The sequence below is a fragment of the Crocodylus porosus genome, unplaced genomic scaffold, assembly GCF_001723895.1.
Source record: "Crocodylus porosus isolate Cpor-Errol unplaced genomic scaffold, CroPor_comp1, whole genome shotgun sequence".
Lineage (NCBI taxonomy): Eukaryota > Metazoa > Chordata > Crocodylia > Crocodylidae > Crocodylus > Crocodylus porosus.
In genome coordinates, this window is record NW_017728924.1 from 10,722,360 (window position 1) to 10,735,048 (window position 12,689).

At 44.9% G+C, this 12,689-nt stretch overlaps 1 protein-coding gene across 4 annotated transcripts in view; it reads left to right on the forward strand.

Moving 5' to 3' along the window:
* VAMP7 (vesicle associated membrane protein 7) overlaps positions 1-12,066 on the forward strand; it is a 29,940-nt gene extending 17,874 nt beyond the window's left edge. For all 4 annotated transcript variants that reach the window (XM_019540311.1, XM_019540314.1, XM_019540313.1 and 1 more), the window contains exons 5-8: positions 6,339-6,429; positions 7,471-7,538; positions 9,884-9,976; positions 10,693-12,066. In XM_019540311.1, the coding sequence (XP_019395856.1) occupies positions 6,339-6,429; positions 7,471-7,538; positions 9,884-9,976; positions 10,693-10,761 (321 nt within the window). In that variant the 3' untranslated portion in view covers positions 10,762-12,066. The remainder of the gene's footprint in view (positions 1-6,338; positions 6,430-7,470; positions 7,539-9,883; positions 9,977-10,692) is intronic.
* Positions 12,067-12,689: the final 623 nt, after the last annotated feature.

Consider the following 12,689-nt stretch of genomic DNA (forward strand, 5'->3'; position numbering starts at 1 on the left):
ACCGTTGCAACCTGTCAAGGTCAGCTTGTAGCCTATTGCACCCATCTAGTGCACCCACACTATTTCCATCTTTCCTCATCCCCAGTTGCTCTTCTTATGGTCCTAAGCCTGAGTCTACAGACTCTTCTTTAAGGCTATCTGCCTCTGAATTTGCAGGCTTGAACAGGACTGATTGACACTGCCTGATGGCAGCCTAACTGGTCGCTCTGGTCTGTGTGTATGTTCTGACATGAGGGGCCTCATGAACTTTTATGCTATAGTTCATTTTTCAGTAAAATATCTTCTGTCTGGTTGGGGCATGTATTTGTTTTGAACCAGTAGTGGATAAGCTATGCTGCACTCCTTGATAGTATCAAGGTATCTTCTGTATCTGATCGGAGAAATCATCTGGGTAGTTCATGTACCCAGCTTGTATCTGTCATGCTCTGATTACGTTCTCAGATTCTTTGGAGCGGTTGTGGCAACACCAGTGTCACTGTTAACAGTCCTAGTTGGGCAAGTTTTAACTTGACATCCACACCCAACATAGCCAAAACCAGCTGGGGTTGGGGTGGGAGATTTTTGGGGAATAAAAATAGGTGAATTTGCGGTCAGATTTCCACATGGTGCATTCTGTGTGGGGTTTTTTTGTGTGCGCTCTATAGTCTAACCAGCTTTTGGTGCTCTCAGCTGTACAGGAAACAAGGGTGCTGTTGCAGTCTTGACACCTGGCTATTTAAACTCATCCTTGCATATTTTTTTTATTATTTATTTATTTATTTTTTTATGTAGGCCTAACTGAAATGGTGCGTGTCATTTATCTTACAGATGGTGGTTAGTAATGTGAGTGTTCACTCCAGTAAATGAAAAAGTACAAACCCTTCCAGAGATTTAATTTCCCAAACCAACTTAAGTCAAAAGTGAATGCATTTTTTGAGAGTACAGTAAGGAGAGGTCTAAAGGGACTTTATTTTTAGCTAGTTACAGGGAGTGCCAGTCATGCTTATTTCAGTGGGTATTAGTTATGTCAACCCTTTTCATGTTGTTGCGTTATGGTATTTGCCTAATTACACCAGCAGCATCTATTAGAAGTGGTGATGTGCCATGCAAGTAGGAAATAATCTGTGCAACAGGGTGCACTACCAGGACTGTTTCTTAAGGGACAAATGACCAATGCATAGTGAAATGGATTATATAACGTGTGTGTTGGGGCTTGGAGGCTTCCCTTTTCCATATATCAAATTGTGACAGATAAACTTGTCTAGCCTGCCTCTGTGGGATATCTATATCCCATATCTATGTCTCCCAAGTTCTTTAATTTAAAAAAAAAAAAAAATCTAATAAACTTATAGATGGGATACCTATATCAATATATCCCATACTCTCTAATAAAAACCCAGTTTTCCCATGATTAAAATGAAATGCCACTGCATGTCTGGTTGTGTATGTGATGTCCATTTAATCTCAGAAAAACACAAAGCCTGGGATTTTTATTAGACTATTTTGTTTTTTTTTTTTTTTAAAAAAACCAAGATCCATGCTTATCAGCTCCTAATGAGTTTGAACTGCATTTTGTACAAACATGCCACAGTACACTAATCTTTTTTTTTGATGACCAGAACAGCCTGGTAGATCAAAGACTAATGCTGCCCTCAAGAGGTGGTTGCATTTATAGATTCATAGTGTTGGAAGGGACCTCAGTGGGCCATCTAGTCCAACCCCCAGCCCCTGGCAGGCAAGAAAAGTTACCAACCCTGGGGTCATGTGATCCTAGCCAGGTGCCTGTCCAGTCTCCTCTTGAAGACTCCCAAAGATGGGGCGAGCACCACCTCCCTTGGGAGCCCATTCCAGATCCTGGCAACCCTGACCATGAAGAACTCTTTCCTAATGTAACTGTTTCCTAAACTTTCTCTCTAATAGCTTATGGCCATTGTTCCTTGTCATTCCAGGGGGTGCCTTGGTGAACAGATTGTCACCTACTTCACGTTGCTCTCTCCTCATGAATGTGTACACTGCCACAAGGTCCCCTCTCAGCCTTCTCTTGGAGAGGCTGAAGAGGTTACGGTCCCTTAGCCTTTCCTCATAGGGCCTTCCCTGCAGGCCTCTACTCAGGCAAGTGGCCCTTCTTTGGGCCATCTCCAGGTTGTCCATATCCCACTTGAACTGTGGTGTCCAGAACTGGACACGCTACTCCAGCTGCTGTCTGACCCAATGCTGCGTAGAGTAGGAGAATCACTTCCCCAAACCTGTTTGTGAAGCACCTACGGATGCACGACAAGGTGCGATTGGCTCTTCCGACTACTTCATCACATTTAGACTGACACACTGCAGGACTCGGACATAGAAGCTGCTGCGACCATTAGGTCTTCAGGCTTGTTTTCGCCTTGCTCAAATCTGCTTGTCTCATCCTCCTAACTATCATGAGATAATGTTTTCTTCAGGTTGCCTTAGTTCAAATCTTGTGGGTTGTCCTTTTCAATTTTGGTGTAGACCTTTTTTTTTTCAGGGACTCTCAGTATGGGCTTGGCCTTTCTGCTGGAGTTTTCACTATAGTGAAAATATCTACCGTTAGGTAACTACTAATCTGAAGCCAAGCTAGTAGACCTCTGAGCCCAGGCCAGATTTAATTCTGTTAAGGAACCTCCTGATCAAACTCTGGTGTAGTTGAGGGGAGTCCTGCATCTCATGGCATTTAGTGATGGTCTTAAGATCTTTCAATCTCCCCAAGACTATCCTGGCTCATGTATGAATCCCTTCTATTCTATCATTACCCATTTAGAAGGGACTCTGCTTATCACCTACTCACTAGAGCTGTAGTTCTCAACCTCTATAGACTCAAGGCACCCTTCCATAACTCCTGGATTTAGTAGTACCCTGGTTGAGACTTGCTGTGGGGCTGTCTTAGCTTACCTGTTCTCATAGGTTTCATAGACATTTGGGCTGGAAGGGACCTTGGAAGATCTTCGAGTCCAGCCTCCTGCCCCAGGGGCAGGAAGTCAGCAGGAGTCATAGCATCCCAGCAAGATAAACATACAAATGTCTCTTGAAGGCATCTAGAGTAGGTGCTTGAACCACCTCCAGCAGCAGTCTATTCCAGACCTTGGGGGCTCAGACAGTAAAGAAGTTCTTCCTTATGTCCAGCCTGAAACGGTCTTGCAGGAGTTTGTGACTGTTCAACCTTGTCATCCCTTGGGGCGCTCTGGTAGATGGATGTTCCCCCAAATCCTGGTGAGCACCCTGATTTAAACTTACAGGCAGCCATCAGATCAGCCCTAAGCCTGCGCTTTTCCAGGCTAAAGAGCCCCATGGCTCTCAGCCTGTCATTATAAGGTCTGTATTCCTGACCTCTGATCATGCGTGTGGCTCTTCTCTAGACTCTCTCAAGCTTCTCCCCCATCCTTCTTGAATTGTGGAGCCCAAAACTGGACGCAGTACTCTAGCTGCAGCCTCACCAAGGCTGAGTACAATGGGAGAATGAGACATCTTGGGATTTGCTTGAGAAGCATCTATGGATGCAAGCCAGCATTTTGTTCACTTTTTACTAGCTGCAGTATCACTCTGCAGGCTCATGTTCATCTTGTGGTCAGTCATGACCTCCCCCCCAGTCCCTTTCGTCCGTAGCTGAGCCTATAAGCAGGCTGCAGGTTTTTCTTCCCAGGGTGGAGAACCTTGCATTTTTTTGGTATTGAACACCGTCAGGTTCTCATCTTCCCATTTCCTGAGCCTGTCAAGGTCAGCTTAGATCACCCTCCTGTCCTCAGGTGTGGATGCTTTACCCCAGAGTTTGGTGTCATTGAACTTGGCCAGTCTGCTTCTGACACCAATGTCCACATCATTTAATGAAGATGTTGAATAGTATAGACCCAAGGACGGAGCCTTGAGGGACCCCACTGGTCGCAGCGCACCACAATTGACTTCTGTCAATGATGACCCTCTGGGTCCGACCACGGAGCCAATTCCGCAGCCAGCAGACCATGGTGAAGGTGAGGCCACAGTTGGCCGCTCTTGCTAAGAGGATACCAGATCAAAGGCTTTTTCTTAAAGCCAAGCTATGACATCAGTCTCTTCTCCCTTGTCCAGATGGTAGATCACCTGGTCATAAAAGGAAATAAGATTGGTTTTATCAGATAAATGTAATGAAGGCAGGAGCACTTCCTTCTCCCACATCTGCTTTGAAGTCCAGCTCCACATGTGCTTCCTGGAAACAGGTATGCAGAGCAGTTTCACCATGACAGGTTCTTGAACCACTCCACTAGGGGTTTTAGCCATCAACCTTGTTCATCTAGTCCCTTACTTAAAACTGTGAAGCTGGCAGGGGAGGGGCATGGCTTGATCTGTGCAGCTGTTGCAAAGGATGGTAGGACTACAGGATCTGGTACCATGCCTAACGGACTGGTCCATCTGTTCTGTCAGGTATAAATGAGCATCTCCCTGGGACAAACTTGATGGTACTGCTGCTTAGGCAGCAGTTTCAGTTCTTGTGTTTATCAATGATGCACATCATATTGTTGTCCTGGTTCCTGCCATCACTCAGGTAATCAATTTGGGGGGGAGGTGTGTCAAATCTAGAGGCTGCTAATTTTCCATGAACAAACCATGGGAGCCAAATGACTGGTTGCAGAGCAAAGCTGATGGGCTTAAATTCTTAGCTGAGTTGGAAGACCCAGATCTTGGCAATGAAGTGAGGAGAGGGCAGAAGGAGAAGCAGTGCTGCTTTAGAGGGAGAACAGGAAGGAGACTGAGGGCTTGCTGATTAGTTTGACAGGCACACAATACAAACTTGCTGTCTTCCTTCCTTTGATCTTATGACCTGGTGGCAGTTTCTAGTCATGTGACATTGCTATCTAGCACTGCACAGGATGGTACAAGCATTTTTAAGTTCTTCCTTTCTTGCTATCTCAAACCAGATTAACAGCTCTAAACTGTCTGTTTCCAGTTGCAAACCTGTTCTGTATTCTGCAGTCCTAGGATTCCTGGCAGAGTATTGAGGAGGGGGCTCAGAAAGAGGAAGGCCAGCTGTGGTCCGAGTTACCTGGAAACTGAATGCTGTGTTCCCCTGAGCTTGCAGACTTGTTGAGCAAGTGCAGGCCACTAGGAGAGAACAGATCAAGACAGCCAGCAAGGGAGCTCACATGCTATCCAAGAAACCCTGGGAATAAAATGTTCCTCAGAAGCTGCTCTTGAACCAGCCCTGTACCAACTTCCTGGCTATAATTTTAAAGGGGAATTCTTTAAAACCCTCTCCAAGCTGGTCTGAAGAACAGAATCTAAGCAGTGACCTGGTTTCTCTACTCTGTAGATCTGATTACTGGATAGGCAGCCTGGAGGTCCAAACTGTCTGTTTTTAGTCAAGTCGCTCTTGCTGACTCTGTTCATCTGTCATAGTTTTCTGAGCTTGTGTTGCTTTTATTACTACTGGAACCTAACCGTCTATTCAGAGCTGTCTCTAAAAGTGAATAACTGGCATGTGGGGATCAGATGCTGAGTACATTATGAAGACTCTGGGGATCTACTACAAGTCTTTTGTTTCTTTGCCCCTTGTGTGAGGGTTTGTGAATGAGCTGGGGTTGGGTATAGCAACAGCAAATGGCTACATGGGACTGTGGAATGTCCAGCTGTTTGCTGGAGCTCTTATTTCAAAGGATGCTGGCTCCTTTCAGTCACCTTCCCAGCACTGAGGCTATGGATAAACAGTGCTCCTTGAAATAAGCTGCAGTACACAGCTGCATGCTTTTTCCTTCATTTGGCAGCCTGATGCCAACTGAGTGAATTGCAAGCCAACCTGATAAGAAAAGATCTGGGTTCACCTGTATAAAAGTAGTATGAAATGCTGGGTTGTTGTTTACCCTTCCCATCTTCGGGTAGGAAGGGTCTAGTGACTGGAGCCAGGAAGCTGACTGGGACCATGTACCTAGCTTCTTGTCGACTCCCTTGTCTTATCTGTTGGAAGTCAGACTCTCTCAAAAGTACCCATCAGCTTGGGATGCTTCAGTTTTTGACAGCAGACTTATGGGATCTCTGGAAGATCTCACCTTGCATGACTAGAGATGTGTGCCACCTATCAGGAGATAGTTGAAAACTTTGACATGGATTCCACAGATGGGTGTATCCCCCAGGGGTATGTATGATCAGCTCTTCTGAAAGGTGCAATTGAGAGAAATAAGGCTGGTAGTGACCTCCAGAGTTAATCTAGTCCAACTCTGCCTGAGGCAAACCATCCCATACAATCTTTAAAGTATACTGCCTCCCACCCCTTCTTTTTCCCCTTGATGGCAGGAAGCTCATTAAGACTAGAGAATGTTAAGATGGAATGAAGTGATCTTTGTTTCCTTCACTGCCTCCCTCTGCTTGTCTTACAGAAATACCACTCGGAGAACAAGGGTTCTGACCCGATGGCAGAGACACAAGCTCAAGTGGATGAACTTAAAGGCATCATGGTCCGAAACATAGGTATATAGCTTTTACTTCCTGTCCTGCACTTGTTGTCCAAGGTCTCTTGTGTATGCCTTGTACAGACACTTTTCCAAGAGTGTCAGTGCAGCTGCTGTTAGACTGATGTTTTTGAAGTCGGGGTTTATTTGCCACTTTGTGCAGCAGGAATTTGGTTACATACAGCATTTTTCCCTGGTTAGCAGGTACTTTATTACTTTTTTTTCTTTTTCTTTGTTTTTGTTTTTTACAAAAGTACTTGTTCTGTAGGAAAAGTTGCTTGCTTTTTGGCTATCAGTATTAGCTGAAGGTTGAAGAGCTGTTTAAAAAAACTGCCAATCTATCCAAAATCCTGCTTGGGTTTGTTTTGCATCATGAACACTTGGCCTCAATACATCCTTGAACTATAGGTCATTCTTCAGGGTAAGATTTTTGGAGCATAATCCCTCGCTGCATTTGAGGGTCCTTCACCTGGGGATCAAGACTTAACTTGGAAAAACATGACTTCCTCCAGGCTAAAAATCTACATGGTTGTTTGGCACTGCCATGTAAAAAATAACTCAACAATTCAAGGGTTTTTCCTAACTTGTCAACTGTTTCTAGAGTCAAGCTTGTATTCTTTTTCACATGCACTTCTTTGGAGTTCTGTAGGTTGGCTTGAAGCTTCATGGGGGGCGGGGGGGGGGGGTGTTGCTACCTTCAAAACCTCAAGTTCTTTTTAAGTGACCAATCCCTATACAGCCTGGTTTTTTGGGGGGGAGGGCTATTTAAGGACTTGGTGCTAGCCTACTTTGGGAAGGAAAAAGTATAGTTGTCCCTTCCAAAATGGGGGGACAGACATTTGCATAGTGGAGCTCTATAACCTGTAGCTCCATTCTCCTTCCCTTGTGTAGTGTTTGTTGGGTAGCTTGTGGTACCACTCAGTTGTCTGACAAGTGCTCACTATAGCAATGGGAGGCCTCTTGACCTTGCAGTAGTAGCAAGAGACTTGGGGAGAGGGGGCCATGAAAGCTGACTTATCCCATGGATTCTTATTATTGGTGTATGTTTTTCCTTCCTCAGACTTAGTGGCCCAAAGGGGAGAGAAGCTGGAGCTGCTGATAGACAAAACAGAGAATCTTGTTGACTCAGTAAGTTTGAAGATATGTCTAAGGGGTGCTGGGGAAGCTTTTGGTAACTGGTCTTTATGGTAAGATACTAGAGTGTCAATACATGTGCTCCCAGATGGCAGGGAGGGGCGTGCTTTAATTAAAGCAACTCTTGAGAGCTGCTCCAATTAAAGCCCCCTCAGCATTATGTATTCAGTGTCCCTGTGCCTAAGAATGGTAGCACAGGTGCTTTAACTAAAGCTTATTTGACAAGCTTTAGTTAAAATGCCCCACTACCATTTTGAAGCGCAGAGATGCTGAATGAATGTGATGGGCTGTTGGAGAACACTAGTTAGCATGGTCCAGCAGACTTGATTTGAAACAGCTCTGCATGCTAATGAGCAGAGGTCCATCATGTATATAGGTGGCCCTAGTGATTAGGAGAATCTGGGCTTTTATATCGTGCAGGGAATGTGTGTGGCCACAAAACCCAGGTGCTGGAGCTACATACAAGCAGTGCAAAAGAGGTTTATGGGCTTTAAGTTCTGGTCTTCAATGCATGATGAGCTGGTACAAGCCATGTGGCTGCCTTCTAGTGCGACCTGATCTGACGAGCCTGATCTGTCCATTGTAGTTCAAGGTACCTTTGTACTCTACATGTAGACCGATGCCCAGTGAAGGGTAGACTTGTATGCCATTAAGTGCTTAGCACCTGTTCATTTGGGTTGTGACAGCTCAAAGGATCTTCCTCTTAAACTGCACTACTGCCTACATGTCACAATTGTCTATGTAGGCCTTGGTGTTTCTTACCTTCCATTTCTTCCTAGTAGGCAAAGGTTGGGTCTGGTCTGTTTGTTTTTTCCTTTCATGCTGTAGTTCCCAATCATCATAATCTATGCCCTTCATTATAGGGGCATAGTTCTTGGCCCTGACTGGCCTCAGATGTGAACTAAATGCCCAGCTGTTCAGACTGGTAGCTGCACATCTTCACAGAAGCAGAACTTCACATTGTTAGGGGAAAGTACAGTAAGGTGATGGTGCCATATGTGAATGGCTCTTGCTGGTTGGTTTCTGTGAATTGTGGTGCTAGACATGAGTCTCAGTTCCTGCAAACTGAAATTGGATCAGATCTAGCCCTTTAAAGGTAAGGGAAATAAATGGCATTATAGAAAACTCAAATACAGCCAGTAGAGGGTGCTGCTAAAGTTCTTTCTCTTTCTTCAGCTGTTTTTTCAATTGGAAGATGTTGTACAAGGAATACGCAACAATTTTCTCTTTTACAGAGATTCTTGATTTAACCTGTTCCAAATGCTTTATGCCTGTAAAACATCTAAGAATACCATAAACTGAAGTTGATATGGTACTGCAGTCTCTTGAGTCTGAGAGACCAGTTTGGGATGAGGTCCTTCTATCTCCATCTCTCTGAGAAATGAATGGGGGGTGGGGGGTGTTTCTCTATATTTAAAAATAAATAAATACTCAATTCTCTAAGTTTTTTTTGTTTAAGTGGACACCTTGGTAAAAGATAAGTATTGAAGAAGACTTTCAAATGCCAAATTCCTTTCCCTGGTCTATTACACTCATAATGAAGCTGCTATGCAGTGGTGGGGCTATATGCAGTGCCTCCTTTTATACTAAGATATCAAATCTGCAAACAGAACCAGGTAAATGTTGCACATAAGCTTGATGTGGCTTACCCCACTGCTTGCTTGTAGAGTAGGAGTATGGAAATACTGGCTAGCTGTGCAGAAGACGGTATAGACTACAAGCAAGGCTCAAAGCCAAGCTGACAAACCTTGCTTTCAGAGATGCGAGCTCTGCCTTCCCTCTACATCTTTTTTTCTACACTAGTCTGCAGAAGTGGTCTGTACAAAGGTAAGACTTAGACTGGACCCTCTTCTCAGACAGTGTCTAGCTGCTACTGGACGAGAAGTTTGGAGGTCAGTCCTGAGCCTGGGTGGCCTGTTAGTCATGGTTAATTGCTGTAGCAAACGGTACACATGAGGGTGGTGCAGCTGGACAAGATGGCAGTGCTTGACTGCTAGTCCAGTGACCAGAAACCTACTTATAGCTGGTCTAGTGTGGGTGGACTTTGAGCCTTACTCTAGACTTCCTGACACGTTCTGATTTTGGGGTTTCATAGCATGATGCCTCAACTGCTCTAGGACCATGTTCTTGTTAAAGACTGGTGGCAAAATCTTACTTCCATTGGATGAAATAATCCCCTGATCAAAAGTGAGGTAGGTACACAGCATGGCTTGCTGGCTGAGGGATTTTGGGGTGGGAATGAGTGCTTCCAAATACCTTAGGACATTGTTAAATCTTATGGGACTAGGCGTGATCAGTGATGCTTGGGGACTGAGTAGTGTTGTTGTGCTCTCTTCTAGTCTGTCACATTCAAAACTACAAGCAGGAACCTTGCCAGAGCCATGTGTATGAAGAATCTCAAGCTTACCATCATCATCATAATAGTATCCATTGTAAGTGCAAAACATTGTAATGCCACCTCCTTTAAGGGAAGGTTTGGGTGTTAACACTTTTCCCTCTGTGTTACTTCCTTCCTCCACCCTGCCTGTGCTTCCATCCTTCCCAAAGCAACAGTCTGCAAGGGGGAATCACCTAGCCCCTATAGCTAGTAGACTCCTCTGGAGTCATCTGAGGCTGGGAACCTGCACTTTGCTGGTGTCCTCATGTTGGATGAGCACTAGAGGGATGGCAAAATCCTGCCCATAGAAATATCCAGCTGAGGCTTATGTGAAGTTTAGGACCCACCACTAGGTGTGAGAGTATCTGAGGGCAGGCATAAACCATCTCCGGACAAGCCTATGCTCCTGTTTAATGACTGCTCCAAACAGACCTCTGTCTTGTGTATCTACAAATTGTCCTGACTCACCCACCTGTAATAATAAGCCTGGGTACTCTAACATCCTTCATCTGAGAGTATGAAGGCATAATTAAAGGTGCTGTATGTGTTGAAGTACTTTGGTAGAGCCTCCAATCAGTTGGTGCCATAGGGATGTCATTATCTCTGTGCTGCAGTTGAGTAAGTGGAGCAGAGTTTAAATGACTCATTAAATGGAGTTGCTGGCAGAGATGGTTTCAGTTTCCAAACTCCAGGTTTGACAGCTACTGTCCTTGTGCTATACCCTACTGGGTAGGATCTTCCTTCCACATGACCAGTGCTTTCTTCCCCAAGGTCATCATCTACATCATCGTGTCGGCTGCCTGCGGTGGGCTCACTTGGCCAAGCTGTGTGCAAAAATAAATGGAAGCAGTTTGTGCTGATCAACCAAGGATGAGATCACCAGGGTGTATGGAGGAGCAACCCACAGAATAACTCAGTCTTTCACTACTGACACCTCATTCTTTCATCCTTCCAGGACTTCAGACTTATTTTTTGCCTTATCACCCCAAGCAGCCCCCTTGGGTCACCTGGCCCTGAACAGCTTGAGCCTTGAGGGGGGTGGGGCATGTTTTAAAACTACTTGAAGGGATTTTTTTGGGATGGGTTCTGTTTTGTTTGTGTTCTTATGTCTTCTACAGAGCATCTTGGCAGGGTGGGCAGTGCTGCTGGCTCAGGAGGATACATGCATGCTCATCCATGTATACATGCGGCTTTGCACTTTAATGTGAGTGTCCTAAATAGAGTGGTAGTATTAGTGGCCTGCCTTCCCTCTCTATGAGGAGAGGGCTGGAGAGAACCCAGTGAAAGGTGGGTGAATGTTGGATGGGGGAGAGAGGGGTGAAAGGCTATTCTTTTGCTAATATGTGGGGACCCAGTTCTCCCTGCATACTTAAGCCTTCGCAGTACTTCACTGAGAGCCTTCCCTGCTCCCCCCTGCCCCCTCCAGAGCCTGGTTGTTGGGGCTTTATCTAAGAGCCATGGATGCAAATCCTGGTCGACATCACAAATAGAATAGTGCAAGCTAGACCAAAATGAGGTTCTTGGAAAAAGTCCCCCTTCCATACTGGAACTCCCCTTCCTTGAGGAATCTCCTTGGAGATCTGTACTGTAGGCCGGGGAAGGGGATTAGGGATAAACTGGGCACATTTGAAATGGTTTTCCACCTGTTGTCTTGGCTCTTACTTCATGGTTAAGTTGATAGAGTAAAGGAAATGGTTGTGGCTGGTTAAGGTTCCAGTAATTTAACTGCTTTGTCATTTTGTGGGGTGTCTGTGTGTCTCTCCTATCCTGTTTTACTTTGATTATGGAGGAGGCTAAAACTTAGTGCAAATGTGTCACTTAATATGAAGTGGATTTGGGGCCAAACTGCTGCTCTGGATTCCAGGGAGGATGCATGTTGGTGGGGAAGTGCCCTGTGTTTTTTGCATTTCCATCCCAGTAGACTGCCAAGTGTTTTGAAAACACTGAATACAGAAAAGGGACAGAATCATCAGTTTGCCTAAATCTCACTGTTTGAATCCCTCCTTTTTAAGGGGGTTCTTGTCTACACATGTATCCTAGATTCTAATGAATAGTGTGAAACAGCACCAAAGTTAACCAAAGGCCAGGGGTCCCCGACTAATGCTGCTGTAGGAAGCTCAGAGGGCCAAAAATAATCCCATAGACTGGCTCTATCTAGCACCTAATTAAAGGTTTTTTATAATCAATTATAAGTTCATTGTCTTGGACACCCTGATCATCATAGGACTGCCCTCTGCACAGTCCAGTTATGAAAAGTGAAGTGGTAGCTCATGTCCATGCTTGGTGGGGTGTGTCAGAGAAACATGTTCCCTTTGCACTGTGAATGACTTGCCAATTTCTTTCAAGTGGCTCAGGATTTCTTTCTGAGTGTTTTGTTGGTGTTTTTTTTTTTTTTTTTTTTTTTTATGGTGGTTTGTTTTTTTTCTGTGGAAGAAGAAATAGAGCCAAAAGCAAATTTGCAAAAAAAAAAAAAAAAAAGGGTGACTTAATGCACATTGAACTCCATTAGCACCAGACTGTCCTGTTGTGCTAGCTTGCTTTTCCACTATAGAAATTCTGGTTCTTAAGAAGTGAAGTTGCAGGGGTGGTGGGGAAGACCTAATCTGGTGGCTGGACTTGGTATCACAGAAGCACATACTGAGGCTTGATGCACAGAACAGCTCTTGCACTCTCTGGCCTTGGGAAATGCATGAGAGCCACATTGTATTAGGTCCCCATGAAAGCATGCACTAAAACCAAACTGCTGCTCCAGCATAAACTTGCTTTGC